At 32.5% G+C, this 27652-nt stretch overlaps 1 protein-coding gene across 13 annotated transcripts; it reads right to left on the reverse strand.

The window, feature by feature from the left end:
- Window positions 1-13698: 13698 nt before the first annotated feature.
- Window positions 13699-27405, reverse strand: LOC147405829 (ABC transporter G family member 31-like). Of its 13 annotated transcripts, none has more exons than XM_086433684.1 (10): window positions 27153-27405; window positions 25557-25709; window positions 23501-25015; window positions 22536-22815; window positions 21860-21907; window positions 21373-21445; window positions 21110-21228; window positions 20757-20840; window positions 19745-19878; window positions 19146-19607 (listed from the first exon to the last, which is right to left on the reverse strand). In XM_086433684.1, the coding sequence occupies exons 4-10, from the start codon at window positions 22617-22619 to the stop codon at window positions 19445-19447; spliced, it is 705 nt and encodes a 234-aa protein (XP_086289810.1). In that variant the 5' UTR covers window positions 22620-22815; window positions 23501-25015; window positions 25557-25709; window positions 27153-27405; the 3' UTR covers window positions 19146-19444. The 13 variants fall into 13 exon arrangements, with proteins under 13 accessions (XP_086289816.1, XP_086289807.1, XP_086289810.1 ...); XM_086433688.1 differs by having other exon boundaries at window positions 23501-23669; window positions 24745-25709; XM_086433686.1 differs by having other exon boundaries at window positions 23501-24638; window positions 24745-25709.
- Window positions 27406-27652: the final 247 nt, after the last annotated feature.

The following is a 27652-nucleotide window of genomic DNA, read 5'->3' on the forward strand; positions in this document are numbered from 1 at the left end:
CTCCCTTCTGGGACATATATGATAGGTAGCACCTAAATCCAAAATTCATCCCTTCAAATCAGCAACACACACACTCGACGATACAACCAAAGAAAAATCAGAATCAGAACCGTCCTCACGATGAACAACATTCACTGAGGAACCATCTTTCCCACCTTGCTTCTTTTTCAAGAGGACAGGGCAATCCTTTTTCCAATGTCCCATCTCCCGATAGAGCGCACATCGATCCTTTGCCAATTTCTTCCGATCAAAACTACGATTTCTCGATTTCGATCGAGAGTTGTTACCACTAGATTTCTCTTTCTTTTTCTCCTCATACCTACCACGGTCTACAGACCTCCCTCTTGTCACTAATACTTCTGATGCCGCCTAGTCACCATCACGTTTCTCCTCTTTCCTGCACTCATTGTTGACCATCGCCGTCGTAACATTTGTATACTTCAAACTATCCTTCCCATAGGTTATCGTAGTAACAAAGTGCTCATATTCCTTGAGAAGCGAGTTCAAGAACAACAAAGCTTTGTCCTCATCACCAATAACCTCTTCAAGATTTGCCAAGTCTACAAGTAACTTGGTGAAATCATTCAAATGCTCAAACATAGAAATACCCTTCGTCATACTGAATCGATAAAGCTTCTTCTTCAAATGGAGACGATTTTGAATACTCTTAACCATATACTTCTCTTCTAGCATCGACCACATAATCTTAGCTGAAGTCTCGTTCATAACTGGGTACTTTATGTCTTACGCCAAACATGACCTAATTTGGCCACATGCCCTTTTATTCATCTTACTCCAAACACTATCATCGATCTCCTCCAGTTTTTCCTCTAACACCTCGTCCAAATCGAGTTGACAAAGGGCATCAATGACCTCACATCTCCACATGCCGAAGTTGTTTGTGCTAGTAAATTTCTCGACTTCAATCTTAGTATTAGAAAGCATTATAGTTGTGTTACCCTTTTTACCACTTGTTGAAGCAATAGAACTATTCACCGATTCACTAGAATTCACCATAGTTCTTTCAACTTTCATAAACTAATCACCAAACCAATGAATCAAGGTAAAACCAATTACCTTAACTCCTGATGAACACCAAGAAGCTAACCACGGCGCTTTGATACCAATTTGTTGAGTTACACAGCAAAAAAAGGTTCAATACGAATATTAGCTTTACGAAATAATGAACAAATCATGCATAGAACAAGAGCACACACAAGATTTGTAATGGTTCGGCAAATTGCCTACATCCACATGCAAACGGAGAGGGATATTATTGATGATATGAAGGGTTGCAATTCGCTCAAGAACTAGAGAGAGTTTCTGTTCTCTTTATCATTTTTTTTCCTCTGTTTTCTCTATATGTTATTTTCGTTTTTAATTACTTATTTATAAGTAAATAAAATCAATCGACAATAGAGAATGAGTTTCCTATTAGGAAACTTGTTTATCTCTGATTCCGTCTTGAATCTTAAGTCCATCACAATTCTGATTGAGCTACGTTTCAACAATAGATTGAGTTACGTTTTAGCAGCGTTATCTTGAGGAAGAATTGTTCCTCCAATAGGATTCTGATTGAGCTATGTTTCAACAGTCAATAGGATTCCATCTCCAATAGTATTCTTTCCAACAGTTTCATGATCACATGATCGATAAATCTAACTTGATTCACATCAATCAAACAAAAAAAAATCTAACTTGATTCACATGTGAATAGGTGGCGGGTGCGTGTTGGTACTTGCTTGGAATCCGAAGGGCTACAAAATGCCTAAGAGAGCAATGTAGGACCACACATGGGTGTGGGCTAAGGGCATAGCATGTGAAGAGCCTATTTATTATGAAATAACCTAGGTGAAAGATATAGCAAGACTGGCTTGGGCAGAAAACAAACGTGTTAGATCTATGTGTATAGAAAGTGCCGATAATTTCGATTATGGAGCTTACAAATGGACAGTTCAGCTATTTAAAAACAATAGCCGTTTGGAGAAAATATTATTTCCCATCTTTTGGGGCTTAATGACTCTAAGGTAAGATACAAATTTCTTAATTTTGACTCCTGGTAAGCTGTTACTAAATTATACAACGCTCATTATCATCAAAATTTTATTCTAAAGACTTGGGAAAACATATTGCATACTTATAGCACCATTTGCATCCATTGAAAGAGTATGTCAAGTTGGATTGTATTATTTGTTTTATGCCATAATAGGGGTTTTCATTTTTTTTATGTTCTTGCCGGATCTATGGTATAAATGTATGTGGTGAAGGAGGGGTATATGAAATACTAACACTTGACTGCCCTGTTTTTAAAGTAAGTTTATCGTTCTCGTCTCTTCTAGCAATATACTTTGTTTTCCAGCATATGAATCATTGTGTGAATGTGTACTTTTTAAAGGTCATCTATAAAATCCAAGCATATGGATTACTTTAATGCTGTATTTAGAACTTTTATATTGAAGGTTTACTGATTACTTGAACTTTAGGCTTCGATTCATAGCTCAGTTTTTTGACATGTTGCAATGCAACTTTGATGTCTTGAGTATCAATTCCAGCTTACCTTTGAAAAAATATGCTTGAACTTCCACAATTTCCATTTTCATTGTTACCATAAAAACAATTAACATCGATCATTTTGGTATTAAAAGAACATGCATGTGGTTAGGGGAATTCTCTGATAATTTCACACCTTCAAATCTTTAATATATTAAGAATAATTTTTTCTTCGGAGTGATTATCTTCTGAATTAAAATGTAGAGAAATTTTCCAAAACGTGGTCAACTTTTAACGAAATTCTAATTTCGGATCACTGTTCATTTTAATTCCCAAAGCGTGAACAACGATTTCATAGGTTTCTTAAGTGACTAACTTGCAGGTTCAAAGTGACAATCTCAATTCAAGTGGCTATCTCACAGGTTCGCTATTTTTTAGCTAGATTGTCACTTGAAAAACCTGCACTCTCGTACATCATGTTTGGGGAATTAAATGAACAGTTAGCTGAATTGGAATTTCGTTATATTTATCTCACGAAATAGTAATTTACTTTAAAATGTACATTATGACTGCGCATGGTATACTGCTTTGTTAATCTTACTACCACATTATTCCTCTTTGCTGGAATTAGTTTCTTTTAGAGGAGAACAATGGATTTCATGGTTAAACTATTAAAAGTAATCTAAACCCTCCAACTGCATTAATTACAGATATAGGATTGTTCCCTTACATGGATTTCTCCTAATAAAGACTAATAAAACTTTTGTAGTAACTAAAGTACCAAACTATAGAAGTTTGCAAATACTTTTTTAAAAACTGACTATATTCTTAAATCAAGTGGATGGATATATCCAGTTGGGCTTTAAATTTGGTGAAAACTGGTCTCTGTTGATTGCTGAGATGATGACCTTTGTTTTTTTTCCCAATCGAATGCAATATTTTTTTGTCATATTGATTTTCTTTGCATGATCAGGCTTTGTTAATTTATGTAGATGAAAATCAATCTTTCATTTTTCATTTGTTCTACATAGCATAATCAGTGCATGTGTTTCTAACCTCGAGCAAATGTCAGCATCTCTCTTATATCTTGGGACCTCTATGAGCTGTTTCCTGGTTTTTGCAACTAATTTGTATGTATTTGTGGTTCACAACAGGAGATTGAGAACGAAAAACTAAAGTTAGAACATATTCAAATAATGGAGGAGAGCAGTGGAGTGGATTGCGTATGCAGAATCAAAAGTTGGATTCCTCCCAAAGATCCTCAACCTCATAAATAATTAAACACATTTGTAAAACACACATATTATATCTTGTAAAAGAGTCGTTGTTTGTTTTAAAAATCTAGAAAAATTATAAATAAAACAAATATTAAATTTGGAGTTGTTAGGACCACAATATATTATATAATTTAAGGTTTCATATGGTGTAGATCTCAAGGAGAGCCTGTAATACTTTAGAAAAAAAAAACTTGTTAATTAATTTTAAAATATGACACTAATTCCAAAGATTAAATAAATTTTATTTATAATTATTGGACTAGGTCATATGGGGTATTTGTCAAAATCTGGAATTGCAATATATGATAAAAATATGTTTATCAAAAACATGAAAAAGATGTACCAAAATGAAAGAGCTCATTAGTAATCTTTTAAGCCAACTTGCCTCATTGCAATTTTACCTACCCCATCCTTGGTGAATGGTCATTAAAACAATTAGATTTATTAGTGATTTCTAGAAAATGATTTGATTGTTACATGAGAATAATGCATAAATATAATTGATTTAATTTTTTACTTTGATTTAAATTATTGTCCTTACTCATCATCCTTAAATGGTCTTCATAAGAGGAAGATCAATAATTTGATATTTTAATCTAGCAACCTCCTTTCATTATTACCCCATTGTCGTCTTACCTAGATAAAATGGAAAACTAGTTGAAGGACCCTCGCAGAGGGAATTCTTTCTAAATAGTTCCTAAGTTTTCAACGGTTACTTGGTAGGACATTTAATAAATTTTTCTTTGTAAATGGTCCGTGCACCTCAGTTCCTAAATTTCTCACGATTGAATGCCTTAACCGTTCAAACTCATCGTATTCATCCAAAAATTGGATTTTTGACACCTCAATCAAGTTTTCGAGATTCTATTTCGTCGGAAAGGATTTAAGAAAGAAGAAAAAAAATCATTTTCAAGAGATTTTTCAAATTTTTTGAAGGTGTATGTAAAAAAACAAGGGGTTTTTTCCACTTTTTTCCCACTTTTTGGATGAAAATCTATGTATAATGGTTCTTTTGGTTAAAATCATTTAAAGAAGTCGTTATCTCAAGTTTTTAGTAATCTTTCCATGGATTTTAGTCGAAAAACCTCAAAAATTGAAAATGTGTGGGCTTTACTAGTGTTGAGTTCACAACTTTTGCATAACAAAGACTTCTTTTTGTGGACTGTTCTTTTGAATTTGTTTGGAAGGAAAAAATCAGGCAGCGGATTTTTTAGCGAAACATGGTACTTTTTTCAAATGGTTTCTTCGTAGATGAAGAAATTTGTAATGTTATTCAGGAACTTTTGAGAATCGTTGAGGAAGATTTAGCTTGTATCTACACTCGGTAGTAATGTTTTCAGGGTGAGGTCCCTTTAACCCTAGCTTATCAATAAAAAAAAACTTTTTATATAATAAAATCGGTGAATTAAACAGTAATTAAAAAAACGTCGAGTTCGACAATAAAAATTATGAACTTGATAGTATGAGGGACCATTAAGAAAGAAAACGATTACTAAATATCATGTCAAGCTAACACCCAAAACTTAGGGACTATTTTGAACAAAACTCTTTCGTGAGGGTCCTTAAAGTAATTTTCCCTAAGTAAAACCATTGAATCATGAGGCACCATCAAATATAAAAAAATGAAACTGGTTGCTTCAATGCCCTCCCATGTCGAATAGAATTTCATTGTTTAAGCCAGAGTTTAAAATTCATCGAGTTAACTGAAATGTTTCAAGCGGACTTAACTTGAATGAATTTTGAGGTGAATAGGCCCCCAAAATTAAATGGAATCAAGTCATTAACTCAACTCCGCAAAATATTTAATCAACTTGTCTACTTTCTTCATGAGCTCGAAAATGCATATAGACATGTCAAAAAAGTTAATTATTTGGGTACAAGACTTTTGTACAGAATAAAAAATGAAAAATTTTATTCATTTTAAAATGTTTTATTTGACTCATCCAAGACAACTCTTTAGTCAATTATGTTTTAATTATTTTTCTTTTTTTGAGAAATGCTCAAATGGATGTTGTTTTTGGCCAACGCCCAGAGGCCCTATGGCATGTTGACTCACAGTCCAACAAACGTTTGACATGTAGGGCATTGACATCAGTAATAGAGAGAACTTCTCTCTCTTTCCCGCTACTCACATATTTACTTTTGTAGATTTCAAAACTTAAAAAAAGGTCATTGGACTTACATTGATTATCACATTGACAATCCAACAATACAGTCTTTTAGATTTCATGAAAATATTCATAGTAAAAAAGGATTAAGAAATTAAAAAAAAATATTGTTTTTCGAGCTTGATCCAACGTGTTCAAAATGGACGGCCACAAAGCACCCATATTTCATGGTGAAAAATAACTATTTAAAAAAAAAGAAAAAAAAAAATAAAGTTCATATAATTTTGTCCCCAACAATTCATTTAGCATCACTATTGATTTTGTATTTTTTTTTTTTTTTTTGCCCCGGCGGGCTGCTCATACAACCACCCTAGCATGTCCTCAACAATTAAATATTTAGTTGCATGTATACCGAAATTTCATAATTATATATATATATATATATATATATATATATATATATATATATATATATATATACATGTGTGGGGTGGAGAGGGGGCAAATGGCCACCCTGAACTTTTCAAATATTGTAAATACCCCTCTACAGTGGTTGCCCCTCAATTCTTTAAATATTTTAGAGATTACCTTCCAAGAATAGTTGGGATACAGCTATGTTCCAAACTGATCATATGCTTCTCTTGATCCCAATCTTCTCTAATAAATTACAAAAAATGACAATAATGCCATTTTTTTAATTTGTAATCAAAACCATGATCTTTTTTGAAAAAATAATCATCTTCAAACTCTTCAATCCTTATGATATGTATATTATTTTTCAATTTCTCCAACCACAAAACAAACTTATGGAAACTACTTAAATGCCTTTGATCAAACTACCCCTCAATCATCTAGTATTTACTTTAGAAATGACATCTATTTATTGAACTATGTTAGATTTTTTCAAAATAATATGATAATAAATAAATAAATAAATAAAGGGTGCCACATATACTAATAGTTATAGAAAGTAACTAATTTAAATAATATGGTTCCCTTGGACCCATAGTTTGGTTTATGCTTTACAATAAGAAATTTAAGTGGGAAAAAACAAATAGTCATTCAATATTAACTTCAAATGGGCATAATTTGGATTGATTATTATAAAAGCAATTGAACAAATTAATTAATGACAATATCTACTACATTGTCTATAATAAGTATCTCAATGATTTCTATAGAACAAACACTTACATTCATCAAGAAGGAATTTGGTTTACTTTCCTTATTTTTTTAAACAAAAACACAGAGCAGTATTTCTGAGTGTTCATATGCCCTGGTTTTAAAACTTATAGGAGCCCATGAAAATTTGGTGGATTACAAGAAATTCATTGAGAATCACCAATGAAATTGCTCACTCAAGATCCCAAATGAATCACATAATGATATTTTGAAAATCTCAGCTAAGATTAAGAAAATTTAGCCAAGTCATCTGGTTTTAATTATTTGTGAAACAAAATAATCTATTTTTAATAATTAAATATATATATATAAAATATGATTTTTATTATTTAGCATCTATTAATTCACCTTAATAGAAAATTAATAATTGTGGGTGAAAAGTTTTCAACATCCCACTTAAAAGTAGGATACGTGTCTTGACAGGATAGTCAAAATATAATCTACCTTAGCTATCCCAAATTTCCGGTGATATGTGAAGGTTTCAATTATATTTCTGAGTTTTAATTTTATTTGACTTGGTAAGTAAAGATGGAAGGGCAATTTCTGCAAATTTCCAATTAAGTGTATTTTTAATTTCATCTAAAATGGTTTGCTTTCCAAATTTAATTTACTTGTGCAGGAGTTGCAGGCATCAAGATTACTACCAAAAAAAAGTTCATAAGTCAATATACCCAAAGTACCCATATAGGGTATTTTGATCATTGTATATTATAAAAAGAGAGAATCTAAGGCTGCAACAAATTTTTCTAGAAGCACCCCAATGATATGATATTAATGGAGATTATCTTTGGGTGCTTTTAGTAAAAGTTGGTGTGGCAATAGAATTTCTCTATAAAAAAAATTCTTGTAAAAGTCAATTACACATTCTAATTGGTCGGTGAACCTTCCTTTCCATTCAACGAATCTTATAAAAAATTTACATTTATTTTTAATATCTAAAAATATTAAATATATATATTAAATTAAAAGTTGTTATGTCCTCTTTATATTATCTAATTAAAGGTTACTTATGGTATGGATCTCAAGGAATCTAGAGTAATTTAAAAGAAAAAACATTTTTAACTAATTTTAAAATATATAAAACTAATCATTTAAATATTAAATAAATCTTATTTATATATTTGAAAGAAATTAAACAAACACACACACATAGCATGGTTTCTCTCACTTAATAACATCGTAGCATAGTGCCTAATGGGATATATGGTTAAGAGACAAACAAACTACCAATATTTCGCATCACCCAATTATACATTACAAATATTCAAATATGTTTCCTAATTTTGTTCCCTTTTAGACCAAACAAGGGAAAGCTATAGGAACTATGATGAACACAAATAAAAAGAAATTTAAAATATATATATATATATAGGACACTTTGCACAACATGCGAGCTTGGACATACTTGAAATAGAATGGAGTGAACGAACTAATCTCAAAGTAATATAGCCTCATAAAGCAATTATGTTCTCCAACATGTATGCTAGGACTCTATCTATTAAATAAGCATGCACACGTCACAACCTGCAGAAGGATCCATGGGACTAAATAACTAATTAATCAAAATAAACGATCGTCATAATTAAGGAAAAAAAAGAAGAAATTTGTTCAACCAATACTGTAATATTAAAAATTAAAACAAAAAATGTACTTACATGACATGTTGTTCAAACAAGTTCTGGAATTTCACAATCTTCACTCATTGTATGAGTAATATCTACATTTTGTTCCACTGGTTCGATACGCTGAGTGTCTATTGCAGGATCAGCGGTTATAAAGCTAGTAATGCCAGTTCCATCCGGAAATGACCAATGAATTATATGCTCTAACGGTTCAACTTTGCAAAGGAATTTCAAGACAAATCTTGCTCTTTCTTCACGTTCTATAATAGGACCCTTCAGAACATGTTTGAATATGGCAAGTGGGAGTTGAGGGAGGAAAAAGTGCAATATGTCCACAAATATGTGTTCCATGTGAACATATAACTTGTTGATTGACGTGTATGTTCTCTGAGGCTCTTGTTCGATACACCAAACCAAACCAAACCATAAACTTTTCAAAATTGAGCTCCAACCGCAATGTGAAACAAATCCTCCAATCGCCTTGTGGGTCAGGATTGACACTTGTGGGGCCCAACCACACATTAAACCCCTCTCCTCCGTTCGTTCCAAGAACCCGTCAGGATGAACTTCCTCTAGATTTGTGTAATCACTTGGTGCATCAAACTTGAATGTTGGTGGACGACGTAGTGACCACAAGAACCTGTACCCACTTCGCTCGAGCCCAATTGCGATCTCCTACACCTGTGATTTACCGAAAGATCCCTTACTCCCGAAACATAAGAAGATCACAGATGATGTTTGCTGATCATCAAGCCATTTTGTGATTTTCTCAAAGTGGACCCGATTAGACTCTGATTGGGTCTGTCCCCCATGATCGAGCAATGGTCCGACGGGATATACCAGTGGGTTTGAACCATTTCAAACGAGTTAATTTTGTGAGTTTCCAACTCGACAAATGAATTTACGATAATACCCTTAGTCTCTCTAAACTTTCTAGCGCTATTGAGGACCCAATCGTACCCCGCTCCCTTTCTCTTCCAAATACCATTTGGCGTAGACATCATATTAATATATACCCAACTAGAAAGTAGTGAAGGACCTTCCATGTTCACACGTTGAGTATAATTTTTGTTGTAACATATCTTGGTTCTTCTTGATGTTCAACTCAATTAGAAATTGACACTAGATCTCTCAATAATTGGAAAAATTATAAATTTCTTTAGAAGATTTGAATTTGAATCGAGGTGTGAACCCTTCAGAGCCAAATAATACTCCATTAAAATATATTTGGAATCCCATCACGCACGACTTAGTCTAAAACCCAAATAATACTCCATTGAACAATATTTTTGTATGTATATCAAAGTATTGAATTTCTTTTCTTACTTTCAATCTATTCAAACTTAAGTATGTTGGGATACAGCTATGTTCCTAACTGATCACATGCTCTTGATCCCAATCGTCACTAATAAATTACTAACAAATGACAATAATACCATTTTTTTTTAATTTATAACCAAAACCATGATCTTTTCACAAAAAAATAATCATCTTCAAACTCTTCAATCCTTATGAAATGTTTATCATTTTTGAATTTCTCCAACTACAAAACAAACTTATGGAAACTACTTAAATGCCTTTGATCAAACTACCCCTCAATCATCTAGTATTTACTTTAGAAATGACATCTATTTATTGAACTATGTTAGATTTTTTCAAAATAATATGATAATAAATAAATAAATAAATAAAGGGTGCCACATATACTAATAGTTATAGAAAGTAACTAATTTAAATAATATGATTCCCTTGGGTTAGACTTTACGATAAGAAATTTAAGTGGGAAAAAACAAATATTCACTCAATATTAACTTCAAATAGGCATAATTTCAATGGATTATTATAATAACAATTGAAAAAAATTAATTAATGACAATATCTACAACATTTTCTATAATAAGCATCTCAATGATTTCTATAGAACAAACACTTACATTCACCAAGAAAGAATTTGGTTTACTTTCCTTATTTTTTGAGACAAAGAACTAAAGTGGATCACATAGCGATATTTCAAAGTGTTCATATGCCATGGTTTTGAAACTTATAGGAGCCCATGACAATTTGGTGGATTACAAGAAATTCATTGTGTATCACCAGTAAAATTGACTCACTCAAGATCCAAAATGAATCACCGAATGATATTTTGAAAATCTTGGTCAAGGTTATGAAAATTTAACCAAGCCATCCGGTTTTAATTATTTTTAAAACAAAATAATTTATTTTTAATAATTAAATATTTGTGATATATATAAAATATGATTTATTTTATTTATTTGTGCAGGAGTTCCTTTGGATAAAATCAATTTACTTGGGCAGGCAATATACCCAAAGTACCGTTATAGGGTATTTTGATCATTGTATATTATAAAAAGAGAGAATCTAAGGCTGCACCAAATTTTTCTAAGAGCACCCCAATGATATGATATTAATGCAGATTAGCACACATCTTTAGGTGCTTTTAGTAAATGTTGGTGTGACAATAGAATTTCTTTATAAAGAAAACAAATTCGTGTAAAAGTCAATTACACATTCTAATTGGTGGATGAACCTTCCTTTCCATTCAACGAATCTTATAAAACAATTACGTTTATTTTAAATATCTAAAAATATTAAAAATAAATATTAAATTTAAAGTTGTTATGTCCTCTGTATATTATATAATTTAAGGTTGCTTATGGTATGGATCTGAAAGAATCTGGAATAATTTAAAAGAAAAAACATTTTTAACTAATTTTAAAATATATAAAACTAATCATTTAAATGTAAAATAAATCTTATTTATATATTTAAGAGAAATTAAACAAACACACACACACATTGCAAATATTCAAATATGTTTCCTAATTTTGTACCCTTTTAGACCAAACAAGGGAAAGCTATAGGAACTATGATGAACACAAATAAAAAGAAATTTTAAATAAAAATAAAAAAATACATGACACTTTGCACAACATGTGAGCCTAGACATACTCGAAATAAAATGGAGTGAACGAATTGATCTTAAAGTAATAAAGCCTCATAAAACATTAATGTTCTCCAACATGTATGCTAGGACTCTATCTATTAAAAAAGCATGCACACGCCACAACCTGTAAAAGATCCATGGGACTAGATTACTAATTAATCAAAATAAAATATCGTCATAATTAAGGAAAAAAAGAAGAAATTTGTTCAACCAATACTGTAAAATTAAAAATTAAAACCAAAAACAAAAAATGTACTTACATGACATGTTGTTCAAACAAGTTATGGAATTTCACAATCTTCACTCATTGTATGAGTAACATCTACATTTTGTTCCACTGGTTCGATACGCTGAGTGTCTATTGCAGGATCAGCAGTTATAAATCTAGTAATGCCAGTTCCATCGAAATGACCAACGAATTTTATGCTCTAACAGTTCATCTTTGCAAAGGAATTTCAAGACAAATCTTGCTCTTTCTTCACGTTCTATAATGGGACCCTCGAGAACATGTTTGAATATGGCAAGTGGGAGTTGAGGGAGGAAAAAGTGCAATATGTCCACAAATATGTGTTCCATGTGAACATATAACTCGTTGATTGCGTGTATGTTCTCTGAGGCTCCTGTCCGATGATAAACTCATAGAAGATGTCTATAACGTCGCTTGGATTTGGATGTCTATATGTCAATCTTCTCTAATAAATTACTAATAAATGACAATAATGCCATTTTTTTAATTTGTAACCAAAATCAAGATCTTTTCACAAAATGATAATTTGTCTATAAGAAGTATCTCAATGATTTCTATAGAACTTATATTCATCAAGAAGGAATTTGGTTTACTTTCCTTATTTTTTGAGACAAAGAACCAAAGTGGATCACATTGCAATATTTCTGTGTGTTCATATGCTATGGTTTTGAAACTTATAAGAGCCCATGACAATTTGGTGGATTACAAGAAATTTATTGTGTATCACCGTTGAAATTGACTCACTCAAGATCCAAAATGAATCACCTAATGATATTTTGAAAATCTCAGTCAAGTTTATGAAAATTTAACAAAGTCATCCGGTTTTAATTATTTTTGAAACAAAATAATCTATTTTTAATAATTAAATATTTGTGATATATATAAAATATGATTTTTATTATTTAGCATCTATTAATTCACCTTAATAGAAAATTAATAATTGTGAGCAAAACAATTTCAACACCCCACCTAAAAGTAGGATATATGTCTTGACAGGATAGTCAAAATAAAATCTACCTTAGAGATCACAAATACTTGATCAAAATATGAATCAAGAACCGTAAGCCAATTTACGTCTTATCAAACTAATGTACGAAGTCTGACTGAGAAAAATTAAAGTTAGTTTCCCTATGATATGTGAAGGTTTCAAATATATTTCGAGTTTTAATTTTATTTGACTTGGTAAGTCCAGATGTAACTTCATCTAAAATAGTTTGCTTCCCAAATTTAATTTACTTGTGCAGGAGTTCCTTTGGGTAAAGTCAATTTACTTGTGCAGGCATCAAGATTACCAACAAGCATTGGGTTCCTTTGGATATAGTCAATATACCCAAAGTACCCTTATAGGGTATTTTGATCATTGTATGTTATAAAAAGACAGAATCTAAGGCCGCACCAAATTTTTCTTAGAGCAACCCAATGATATGATATTAATGAAGATTAGCACACATCTTTAGGTGCTTTTAGTAAAAGTTGGTGTGACAATAGAATTTCTTTATAAAGAAAACAAATTCTTGTAAAAGTCAATTACACATTCTAATTGGTTGATGAACCTTCTTTTCCATTCAACGAATCTTATAAAAAAATTACGTTTATTTTAAATATCTAAAAATATTTTATATATATATATATATATATATATATATATATATATATATATATAAAATTTAAGGCTGCTTATGGTATGGATCTCAAGGAATCTGGAGTAATTTAAAAGAATTTTTTTTTAATTAATTTTAAAATTTATAAAACTAATCATTTAAATATTAAATAAATCTTATTTATACATTTGAAAGAAATTACACAAACACACATGGCATGGTTTCTCCCACTTAATAACATCCAAGATAGCATAGTTCCTACTCGGATATATGGCTAAGAGACAAACAAACTACCAATATTTCGCATCACCCAATTATACATTACAAATATTCAAATATGTTTCCTAATCTTGTTCCCTTTTAGACCAAACAAGGGAAAGCTATAGGAATTATGATGAACACAAATAAAAAGAAATTTAAAATAAAAATAAAAAGTACAAGACACTTTGCACAACATGCGAGCCTGGACATACTTGAAATAGAATTGAGTGAACGAACTGATCTCAAAGTAATAAAGTCTCATAAAGCATCGATGGTCTCCAACATGTATGCTAGGACTCTGTCTATTAAAAAAGCATGCACACGCCACAACCTGCAGAAGGATCCATGGGACTAGATAACTAATTAATCAAAATAAAATATCGTCATAATTAAGAAAAAAAAGAAGAAATTTGTTCAACCAATACTGTAAAATTAAAAATTAAAACTAAAAACAAAAAATGTACTTACATGATATGTTGTTCAAACAAGTTCTAGAATTTCACAATCTTCACTCATTGTTTGAGTAACATCTACATTTTGTTCCACTGGCTCGATACATTGAGTGTCTATTGCAGGATCAGCGGTTATAAAGCTAGTAATGCCAGTTCCATCCGGAAATGACCAATGAATTATATGCTCTAACGGTTCAAGTTTGCAAAGGAATTTCAAGACAAATCTTGCTCTTTCTTTACGTTCTATAATGGGACCCTCAAGAACATGTTTGAATATGGCAAGTGGGAGTTGAGGGAGGAAAAAGTGCAATATGTCTACAAATATGTGTTCCATGTGAACATATAACTCGTTGATTGACGTGTATGTTCTCTGAGGCTCTTGTCCGATGATAAACTCAAAGAAGATGTCTATAACTGTGCTTGGATCTAGATATTTATCAATGAAACACCAAGTTTCACTAGATGTCACTTTTAATTCTTCAATAAACCGAAGTGCACAACGTATGTCCAATTGAAGTTGCGATCGAGAACCTCCATCCATAGATTTCTTAAACGATGGTGAATAACATTTTTTAACCGTGGGTTTAATGAATCTCGTATGAAACCAATGGCATGCATTGTCTCTATTCATCCACAATTCTTTTGCCGCTGCACATCTCCTCTTGCAATCTATGTCTTTGGCATTCACTTTCTCGTCAATGAAACAAATGATTTCGAAGGCTTCGTCTAAGCTTTGAACTAGAGAAGAAATAAGCGTATCTGGTAAAGCAACGATAGCAACTCTTGCAATGATAACCAATAAAAGACAAGAGAATTTGTTCTCATGTGAACTGGGCATCGTATTGGTGGTTGACTTTTCAGATAGAGTAGTTTGAGAAAGCAATTGGATTAGATGAGTGGGAGAATCGTTTTCATGTTTCTCCATCAATCTCTTTATCTCTTTTTCTCCATTTCCTTTTATCCACTCTTGCACATCCATACGGACTATTTCATTGTTTATTTGTATACAAAAACAAACTTTAGAGATTGCCATCAAACACACCATTAACACCGAAGATAAGAGAAAAGCCAAGAGAGACAATGCCATGAGTAATATATGTAATATCCACAGGCCATTCACTGCAATCGTTCGTAAGATAAGCATGAGGCTCATTTTAGAGATTTTGAAGAATGCCAGACTGCGGAGCTTTATCAAGGACGATGAAACCCAAGAAGAAGGGAAGAAGTAAACATCAGAAAATTCAATTTCTACAAAGGTTTTGAATCCAAACCACCATCTCAATACACTTGCTATACTTCCTATTAGGACAGTGAAAATTTGCGTTGAAACCACCATCCACATTGACCATTTATAAGCCGAAATTCCACATTGAAACTCCACCTCCTTAAGAACAAGTGATCGAAATGTGGCTTGTGAGAGAACCAGTGTGCAAAGTGTGGACAACATGCCCATACTGATCCAAATCAACTCATTGTCGATTACAAGCGTAGCATCATTTTTATAGTGGGATACATAAAACAATTTCAATCTATGTACCATATTCTTACTCTCTGAATTTAAAGGGTCACACTTTTTAAGTTGATCATCAGTGTTAGAATATGAGGAAATATCAAGAGGGTGATTTAGTTTGAACAAGGACCACAACACTCCGAGTAATAATAGCATGCAGGACATAATTATGACATGTTCTACAAGGAATGAGAAGATCACACCAGTGTAAATCTGTATACAAACATTGATAATCACAGTTACTACGAAAATGCTCAATGAGATGATATTGGAAAAACATTCAGAATCACTCTGAGTTAGGAGTGAAGATGAGAAAAAACTCATAGAAATGCATATTAAGACAGTGCCAGTAAGTTTGGATAGTTGATCTTGAGCAGAAGGCATTGAACTAGTGAGATCTACAGGAAGCTTTGTAGCTATGGCGAGAAGAGTGAGTGTAAGTGAGTTGAGTGAGAAGAATCGACAAGGAATCCATGGCTTCCTATTATGCAACCCATTTAATAGATCACAAATCATAAACATAAAACATACCGAAGTGGCAGCCGCTGTATATAAGCCAATCAAAGGAATTGGTGAAGAATACATGTTTTCATCAGATGTTGCATTGAAACATGAATGGATCGCCATTTTCCCTTCTTTGATGGATCAAACAAGCAAGCCTTCTTCTTCTCCTCAAATTTCAATAACATATACACCTAAGCATTCAATGTTTTTTTATCCCTTTTCCCACTTCCGTTTCTAACTTGAGGAAAATTTCCTATTTTACCCCTACTTTTTAAAGGATGGATTGAAAATTCTTGATAGTCCACGCTTGCTGACAAAAAATTTAAGCTACTCGTTTAGGGTATTTTGGTCTATGGTCATCGTATGTTAGAACAAATTCTGGCAAAATATCCTAATTGGCGGACGAACTTTCCACTCTATTCAATTATTATCTTGTAAAAGAGTTGTCGTTTGTTTTAATCATCTAAAAATAATAATAAATAAAACAAATATTAAATTCAGAGTTGTTATGACGTTTATGTATTATATAACTTAAGGTTTCATATGGTGTAGATCTCAAGGAGGGCTTGTAATACTGTAGAATAAAAAATCTTGTTAATTAATTTTAAGATATGACACTAATTCCAAATATTAAATAAATTATATTTATAATTATTGGACTAGGTCATACAATATATGATAAAAGTATGTTTATTAAAGACATGAAAAAGATGTTTAGTAATCTTTTAAGCCTACTTGCCTCATTGAATTTTTTTCACCTACCCCCATCCTTGGTGAATGGTCGTTAAAAGAATTAGATTTATTAGTGATTTCTAGAAACTGATTTAATTATTACCTGAGAATGATGCGTAAATATAATTGATTTAATTTTTTTACTTTGATTTTAATTATTGTCCTTACTCATCATCCTTAGATCTAAACCATTAAATGGTTTTCACACGAGGAATATCAATAATTTTGATATTTAAATCTAGCAACCTCCTTTCATTATCACCACATTGACATCCTCCCTAGATAAAAGGGAAAATTAGTTAAAGGACCCTCACAAAGGGAATTCTTTTTAAATAATCCCTAAGTTTTTAGCAGTTGTTTGGCATGACATTTAATAAACTTTTTCTTTCTCAATAGTCCTTGGACCTCATCTCCCACATTTCTCATAACTGAATGCCCTAACCATTCAAACGCATCATATTCTTCCAAAAATTGGATTTTTGACACCTCAATTGAAGACTCTATTTCGTCAGAATGGATTTTCTAACTTGAGGACAATTTTCTATTTTACCCCTACTTTGTAAGGATGACTAGAAAATCCTGCCAAAACATCCTAATTGGCGGACGAACTTTCCCCTCCATTGAATAAATAAAACAAATATTAAATTTTGAGTTGTTATGACCTTTGTGTATTATATGATTTAAGGTTTCTAATGGTGTAAAAAATCTTGTTAATTAATTAAGCCAACTTGCCTCATTGCAATCTCACCTACCCCATTCTTGGTAAATGTTTGTTAAAAGAATTAGATTTATTAGTGATTTCTAGAAAAAGATTTGATTGTTACATGAGAATGATGCATAAGTATAGTTGATTTAATTTTTTTACTTTGATTTTAATTATTGTCCTTACTCATCATCCTTAGATCCAAATCGTTAAATGGTCTTCATATGAGGAAGATAAATATTTTGATATTCTAATCTAGCAAACCTCCTTTCATTATTACCCCACTGACGTCCTACCTAGATGAAAGGGAAAACTATATAAAGGACTCTCGGAGAGGGAATTCTTTCTAAATAGTCCCTAAGTTTTGTGTGGTTACTTGGTAGGACATTTAATAAAATTTTCTTTCTAAATGGTTCATGCATCTCATTTCTCATATTTCTCACGATTGAATGCCTTAACCGTTCAAACTCATCGTATTCATAAAAAATTGGATTTTTACACCTCAATCAAGTTTCGGTGATTCTATTTCGTCATAAAGGATTTAAGAAAGAAGAAAAAACTATTTTCAAGGGTTTTTTCAATTTTTTTGAAGATGTATGTAAAAAACTTGGGGTTTTTCACCTTTTTTCATAGTTTTTGAATGAAAATCGATGTATAATGACTCTTTTGGATTGAAATCATTTAAATAAGTCGTTATCTCAAGTTTTTAGTCAATCTTTTCATGTATTTTAGTCGAAAAAACTTAAAAATTGAAATTGGGAGGGTTTTACCTGTGTTGAGTTCACCACTTTTTATTTAATAAAATTGGTGAACTAGACAGTAATTAAAAAAGCGCCGAGTTCGACAATAAAAATTATGAACTCAATAGTATGAGGGACCATTAAGAAGGAAAATATTTACTAAATGTCATGTCATGCTAACACCCAAAACTTATGGACCATTTAGAAAGAAACTCTTCCGCAAGGGTCTTTATAGTAATTTTCCCTAGGTAAAACCATTGAATCATGAGGCACCATCAAATTAAAAATTTTGAAAATGGTTGTTTGAGTGCCCTCCCATGTCAAATATTCTTTGGATTCACCGACAATTTCATTGTTTAAGTTAGAATTTTAAAATTCATCGAGTTAACTAAAATGTTTCCAAGTGGACTTAAATGAATTTTGAGGTGAATAGGCCCCAAAAATTAAATTGAATCAAGTCATTAAGTCAACTCCACAAAATATTTAATCAACTTGTCTACTTTCTTCATGAGCTCAAAAATGCATCTAGACATGTCAAAAAAGTTTTTTCTTTGGGTACAAGACTTTTGTACAGAATAAAAAATTAAAAAATTTATTCATTTTAAAATGTTTTTATTTGACTCATCCAAGACAACTTGTTAATCAATTTTGTTTGTTTGTTTGTTTTTTTTTTTTTTTTTTTTTTTTTTGAGAAATGCTAAATGAACGTCGTTTTTGACTAACGCCCCAGAGGCCCTATGACATGTTGGCTCACAACCCAACAAACATTTGCCATGTGTCGCAATGACATCAGCAATAGAGAGAACTACGTCATAATGCGTCAAAAACGACTGCCCCTACAGTCGGAAAATGAGTCGTTTTAAAAGGAGTGATTTTTTAAAAACGACTGTCCAAGGCAGTCGGAAAAAACGACAGTAAAAATAGAGATATAGCGACGGTCGGAGACCGTCGCTATAGAGTATTTTGTTTTTAAAAAAAAAATTATTTTATACTGACCCCTTCACATGTTGCTAAATGTTGGAGATACCCCTATGTTTTGATATTGATGACCTACACCCCAACTAATAACATGAAAAGACCCAAATGCCCCTCATCTTCAACTTTCATAAATCTAAATTGAGTAAGAGAATATTGTGAATATGTAGAAGTGAACTTCAAGGATTCTGAACCAGCCGGTGGAATACTCAAAAGCTTAATCGAATCTTCCACTACCCTAAAGAAAAGTATTGAAATCATTACATTCTGCTTGTTGGAGAACATCATTTTAATATTAGGTTAACAAACAAGATGAAACATGTTAAAATCAAATCTAGACTGCATGATAAATGACAAAGAAGTGATCAAAATCACCTGTATTGATTAGAATTTATGTATATATCTGCAAAGTCTTGACCGATCCTATGTTCAACAGCTGAAGTGCTGACCTCAAGCATCCAAGTGGCTGGATTGTAACCATTGGGAATAGGAGGGATTCCATCAATTCCCTATGTGAGGAAAAAATGTTAGGATGACGAACTTATTCATAAATAACAAAACTGGTAGAAAATGAGATGCTTAAATATTGTGTTCAAAATATACTTGTTATATAAGCCAGTAGATGAGGTATTACAGTAACTAATCCAAATGAATGGATTTTCATTATCAAAAGATACAACTATTTCTACAAACTATCTGTGTGTTGGAGATAATGGGCATATTGGCTCATGTAAATTTGTATATATTTTACCTTTGCTAAACTTATTCGTGAGCTTATAAACCATGGAGTTTGAATCAAGAATTATATTATATATATCATTCAATATATGAACTGATAGGCTCAATCTTTGCTACTAGAGAAATGTATGAAGCAGGAGCAGACGTAGTAGCAATAAAATGTAAACGATAAATTGTTTTGTATCTCAGAACATAAAAAAAGCATGGGAATACAAAGTAAAAACAACCACCTAAGTAGACGATTAGTGATTATAATTCAATTCTTTTCCATACGTAAATTATATCTTTAAAAGTTTGAATACATATAAATCTCAATGAATATTGTATGAATTTTACATGTAGGAAGAAAAGACCCAACCAGATCCATCTAATAGTATCAGAAGTGAACACCTTCTGCCAGCAAAGAATCTTTAACTCATGAAAATGATGCATTTTAAATAGCTTTCCAACACCAGTATCAAAGAAAAACTTGTGTCATTTGTATGACCACAAGTGCGAGCTAGTGAGAAACCAACAAATATATGTCTTTCAACTACAAGCTCTTTATTAACTTTAATATTGGAGCCTACATGTTGTAAGATTTAGATTCAATTGATAGCATTTCTCCTTCCACCAAAATAAATAAGAAAGTAAGAGTGTTCACTGGTACCTGAAAGTGGTTAATCATAGTCTGGGAGTGGTCACCAAGCTTCCCTCCATATATAACTCTACCCCCTCGTTTCATAAGAAGTAGCTGCATCGAAACCACAGAGATAATTTAAAATAAATTATAATATGGTTGCATATATGAAATTAAACTAAATGATAAGGACCCTATCGATCACCAATCAGCACGCTTTCAAGGCGGCCATTTGGGTGACATCTATATGATCCATTGGAGTGCATCATATGACTTAACCACTATATTCTGAGATTGGGCACTCAAACCCGAGTTTCTTAACTCCGAATACTCAAAAAAACAGAACATGAGGGCCCAATCAAAGGGATGGAGGCATTACTTACATGTTGGGTGCGATAGTCCCCTCCAGTGGCAGCAACTAATGATCGACGCCATACCATATCTTGGGTCAGCCATAGTAATTTTCTATTGTGTGGCAAGCATGCCGGCAATCCAGTATCACCTAAAAAGATGTCCAGTTCCATTTACTCTGCATGCAAACAGATTGCTAGCCAACCAGTGCGACGTAATCCAGAGCAACAGAAAAGATGTAACTAAAAGCATAACTTCAGAAGGTAAAATCAATCAGCTGAGACGCAACTTGGACCTGGTTTCTTTAAGCTTGCCATGTACACAATGTAAATGGTCCACAGATATGCAAATGAATTGCTTATCAAAGGCTGTCAAGACAAAAATAAACCAAGAATTTAAAAGCATAAAATGAGGAGTATTTCAAAAAATGATTCATTTCTTTTAATACATTTCCGAATTGATCAGAGGGCCTGCTTGGAAGATGGGACTCAACTCCAACCCGCCTTGCTGTTTGGAGTTACACACTCCTAGAACTCCCCAACACCCTAAATTGGTGGAGTTGCAACTCCCACCTAGTGTGAATTACAACTCCACCAAAGCCACATAATTACTCATGTACCCTAGGCCAACCATGCCAACATTCCATGTTGGGTACATTATGATGACTTCCAATTCCCACAGACAACCAAACATTAGGGTTCATTTCAGAAGTTGCTGACAATTCTTAAATGTGGGAAGTAAGTCCCGCTTCAATCTTGCAACAATTTCTGCAGCATTTTCACCTGATCAACACTTGCACCAGCACTTGCTCGGCCATCAATCAAATGCACCTAAGAAAACAAAATGTAAATAAATCATGCAAAAAATTAAGTTTAAAGCACAGACTGACACAAGCTTCAAAGGTTCATTGACTAGCAAAACAAGTACTTGGATGTGGAATGTAGATCTACCATCCCAAAAAAGGCACTCTACAAAACCAATACTATTAAGTGCATCTTGCTCTTGGGGCTCATATATACAAATGAATGTGTTTATGGTTATAAAAAAAATTTAATTTTGACATTTTCCAAAAAATTATGGGAGATTTTCTCAAATTTTGGCAATTGGAAAGTCAATTAGCCAATTAGATTGGTCCTGTTACAAGATGTTATGTGAACTTGCGAGCCTAGCCGAATTCTTTCCACTCGTCTAGGCCTGATGTTTCTCCATTCATATATTTGTCAAGGAATGTTTTCATCTCGATGTGTCTATCTACATGCACATTGACCCACACATGCTCCGAATCTAAAAGTGAAGGATGATATTAAGAATATAGTTAGTATTTAAAAAGTGTTTGCAAACTTCTATAGTTTGGTACTTTAGTTACTACAAAAGTTTATTAGTCTTTATTAGGAGAAATGTCCTACATTTAAACCAAATGAACAAAGTCAATAAGAACATGGAGAAAATCCAACCAACCCATGAAAATGTCCTACATTTTGAAACAGTTATCTTTGACATTTGGGAAGTGTAATTGGGCAGCATGCCTAATGTCTGATTCATCTGAATGCATGAAGGTCTTCTTCTGCTCCTTATCAATGGTGCAGTGGTATAGCAACATCTGTGGCTCCAGGAGCAAAATAATGTATTGTATCCAAAGTAGTTGACGAGTTGACACTTGACGTGTCTGGCTGCTGCTGAGGTACATGGTGGTGAAAATGGTTTGGCAAACTCTGCTCAATACGAATCATATAGAGCCCTGAAAATAAGTTTAAGCTTAGTGTTTCACAATAAGTATGAAATAACCCTGCAAACTTAAAATTCAATTTTACGGATTAAAAAAAATAACTATACAATCTTGTTAAACCTTTTTTCTAGTCCATGTGTCAAACTTCATCATTTGTTCCTTCAGACTGAAATATAAATTTCGAAAATTTTGGTTGGTCTATGTCTAGGGAATCAGATTTCAAACCTTCCACATTCTGTTCAACAATATACGCATAGTTCAATTGATGGGATTGTCTCTAATTCCACAACTCTAGAATTAAACTCATGCCAGTTTCTTGGGTAAAACAAAAATAGACTCCTGTGTTGGAAGTATTGCTATGAACAAAACAAGTCAAAAGCTGACTTGATTCCAACTAAGATGTGAACAAGGTGGGGGTTGAACTCAAGACCGCTCCCTTTTAGAAGGGAGACCCTAGCCACTACGCCCAATAATCGTTGTTTTTTTTTATGGGTAAGCTGGACCTGAACGACCTCAAAGTTGCTTTGCAATTAGAAAAAGCACAGGTAAGTGAATAGATAATTATCAAAGCATATCACCTTGCATTTGCTTTATGAAACCCAGTAACTCAAACAGCTTACTGAAGAAGAGAAAACGCAAAACAGGCAATTGTACACCAGACATACACTGCAAGTATATTTCAACTAGAGAAAAATACCTGAATATGGCACAATGTAATTTATTTAAAGTTCGGAAGTTGGACATTCCAGTGAAGGAACCAGTTCAGAGTTGGTAAAGTGAGCCGCTTGCCTACCAAAAGATTAAGTCAATCCAGCCCATCCACTCCATTCCATTAGATGACTATCTCAATAAGTAATTAAGAGATACTGTCATGTGGCACAAACAGGTAGTTAGTAAGCATTAGAAAAACCTTAGTAGGCCATTTGACAAAATACTAACATCTACTTTTCTCAACTAAAACAAAAAATACCAGATGCATAACGATAAAGTAACGAAGGAATGAGATGAAAACCCTCTATTTGTAGACATAGATAGTCAACTAGATTGTAATCAATATGACCCAAAGCAGATGTGAACACTATTTCACTAATAGAAGATGTGATCTTGAACAAAATGGAATAGAAGTCAATATGATTCATCTATATCTTTGGAATAAGACTTTAAAGATTAATGACTAAAACCCTTGTCTTCATAGTTTAAGCACGAACCTATCCATGAAACAAATATTAATATTCTTTCACTAATAGAAGATGTGACCTTAAACAAAATGGAATAGAAGCAAATATGATTCATATAGCCAACCCAAAATCTTTGGAGTAAGACTTTAAAGATGAATGAGTGAAACCCTTGTTTTCTTAGATTAAGCACGTACCCATCCATTAAAGGAGCCAAAACATACCAAATTTTCAAATTTTACTCCTCGAGATGGATGTATTATTATAGTTAGAGTTTAGGAATAGGTGTAGGTTAGAATCAGAAGCAAACCACCATATCAGTAAGTAGGTTGGTAAAGGCAAATCAAATATTATAGTGCATGTCTGTTTTTAGACAGAATTGATGGAGTTGGAGTTGGAATATTGAGAGTTGGTTGCTACTCTTAAAATGAACTCTAACTTTTGATTGTTAACTAGAAATTAAAGCATAATAAGAAAAAATGCCAAATCAGTGATTACAGTGTGGCCTAGGTGGCACGTTCGACACAAGTTGACTGATTGGTCTCGTGTTGGACATCATGGAAAACATCCTTGACCCAAGGGTGCACTTTCCTCGGCCGTCCCTCTCTTTTATATCTGTTATCCCATATATGGGCTTCATATTTTCTTGTCCATCTGTTCCTACTAACACCAAAAATCCAATAAAAAGTTCACTTCTTTTTTATTTTTTATACATAAACATAGTATGCAAAACTACACATATGCACCAAAATTAATAGGTACTTACCGTGTTACACCCCGATATTGCGAGCTTCTTCTTTCTCCAAACGGAAGGGAGGATCTTAGTGCAAGTGGAGTTAAATTACTTTCACCATTAAAATGCTCATTAGAAGCAGAGTTTTGGACTGACTGAGAAATGTAGAAGGAGGCATTGTGATCATAGAGAGTAGTTTTATCTTGGTTAAAGGCAGAAATATTAAAATGTTCCGATGGGTTGTCAGATTTTGCAGCTGCCAAAAAATCATCGTCTCCAGATTGAAGGTTGATTAAATTCCACTCTGAAAAATCTCAGTAAGTGTAGTAAGTGATAAAGAACATTAAGAGACCCACAAAAGAGATAATGATTCAATAAAAAATTAAGGAATTACTAATTAAAATCCAATGGAAGATGAGATAATCTGGAAAACAATCTTGTTTCTTATCAATATCAAAGTGGATCTTCTTGGTGTTAGTCCAGTTGGAACACTTTCATCATTCAAACACTTACCAGCAGTAGAGTTTTCAACTTGTTGAGGAGTACAATATGAGGGTTGTCAAAATTTGTGGATTGATTTTGGTTGAAGATAGCCAAAAAATCATCCTTAAAAACTTCATTCTCTATATATTGGGACTTGACTAAATTCCAATTTGAAAATTTTCAAAAAGAGTAATAATAGATAAAAATAAAAAAAGTAAATAAATATTGTAATTGCACCAGTGAATATATAAGAAGATTTTCTTGGTGGTGCAGGTCCAATTAAATTATTTTCATCACTACTTGGAAAAAAAATATTTAAAAATAATATGTAATTGCTTTCATCATCTCATTTAAACGCTTACCAACAGTAGAATTTTCAATTGGCTGCGGAGTATAACATGAGAAGTTCTCAAAATTTGTGGGATTATCTTGGTTAAATGCAGTCAGGTCATCTAGAAGATCATCCATATCAATGAGTTCCTTGTCGCCGCGTTTTGAGTCAACTAAATACCACTCTGAAAATTTTCAGTAAGAGTCTTACTAAAAAAAATATTAAGATAAAAGGAAGAATTTAGGATTAAATACAAATTAGGGATATCCTAACATTAAATGCAGGTATTAGATGTTAACAACCTTTAAAATCATGGATAACAGAAGTATTACTTAAGAAAATGTACCAAAACAGGTGAGTTTGCATTTGTAAAAAATTAGTCCAACTACAATTCCAATGTAGCCTCACACACAAACAACCTAATTCAGATATTTGGAAGGTGACAATATATGCCACTTATTTCTTTAGTATGCTCGATAAGGGATCTAAAAACCTGCCCAAGCATACAACACACATCTATCAGCTTCAATTTATTTTATAATACAACCTATGAAGCTAAAATGTTACAAACAAGCAAGCAATAACTCCTTTGAGGATTTTAACGTCTGAAGATAACTAACCACTAACCCGGGTTCTGCATAGATGGAAGGAGTCAGATTCATGTAAATATTTGCAGAAACACCACCAAAACGAGAGAAAATACGGGGAAAAAAGGACACTTAGGAAGAAAAAGATGTAACCTAGAGATGTGTCTGCTTGTACAGGACTCATTTTGAAATGTTTATAACTTGACAACAAGATACCAACTGTCCATCTTTTATTAACCCTAGTTCTTCAATCATCAGAAATAACACTATACAACACACATTGAAAAAGATTACAAGAATAACACCTAAATCTCTAAAATTGCAACCATCAACCCAATCTAACAATGAAAGAATCTCATTGCACATTGAAGAAATGAAATACGTAGGTTATACATTTCTTAAAAACTAATAAAATAACATAAATCCTACTTCTTCAACAATCATAACTAAGATTTGAAGCCAAAAATAAGATTAGAAGCCAAGACAAAATAAAATATTTTTGAAACACACATCTTCATTCACATTGTTTTTTTTTTTTTTTTTTTTTTTTTTTTTGTTTCGGTTCTTCATTCGCATGTTTGATAGTAAGGCTGAACGAGAATCCGGTTTGTTAACGTTTCTAGACAAGATCTACAAGAGTAAAACAGATAAATCGGAAAAAAAAAATTCAAAAAATTATAGAAAACTAAGATAAAATGCAAAAACTACAGATCACCATGTGATCTAATTCAAAAAATTAGATTGGTCCTGTTACAAGATGTTATGTTAACATCTCAAGACGATTGGTCACTTATCTTTTCAACTAACGCAGCTATGTGCCTATCTAAATTTAAAAAAAAAAAAAAAAAAAAACATGAAAACCAGAACAAAGCCCCAAATACTAAAGTGCGATTCTATCCCTTTTCACTAATTGAAAACAATCAAACCGGATATAAAGCTCCATCAATAGAGAAATAAGCAAACCAATCCGAGTGCGCAAACCCTAGATATGATTTCAGCTTAAAATTCGTAGAGATGCATCTGGGAGCGAGTTCACAAACCCTAGATCTTGGATTTTGCGGAGAGAGAGAGAGAGAGTGCATGCGAGAGACAACTATAAAGACAAAGAGATCGAGAAATTTTGAGATAGAGTGCGAGAGAGCGAGCGAGACTGTGTGAGAGAGCAAGAGAGCGAGAGACAGAGTGCGACCGAGAGAGAGAGACAGAGATGAGTGCGAGAGAGAGAGCAAGAGAGGGAGAGAGAGAGTGTGTGATATTACTAACAAATGACAATAATGCCATTTTTCTAATTTGTAACCGAAACCATGATCTTTTCACAAAAATTAATCATCTTCAAACTCTTTAATCCTTATGATATTTATATTATTTTTCAATTTCTCCAACCACAAAACAAACTTATGGAAACTACTTAATTGCCTATGATTAAACTACCCCTCAATCATCTAGTATTTACATTAGAAATAACATCTATTTGTTGAACTATGTTAGATTTCTTCAAAATAATATAATATTAAATAAATGGTGCCACATACTCTAATAG

This window comes from Akebia trifoliata, chromosome 3 (assembly GCF_017979445.1).
Source record: "Akebia trifoliata isolate Shusen 1 chromosome 3, ASM1797944v1, whole genome shotgun sequence".
NCBI lineage: Eukaryota > Viridiplantae > Streptophyta > Magnoliopsida > Ranunculales > Lardizabalaceae > Akebia > Akebia trifoliata.

What these genes read in the sequence shown, in the direction of transcription:
- LOC147405829 (XM_086433681.1), bottom strand. Translation starts at nt 16,342, where the DNA reads ATGGCGATCCATTCATGTTTCAATGCAACATCTGATGAAAACATGTAT.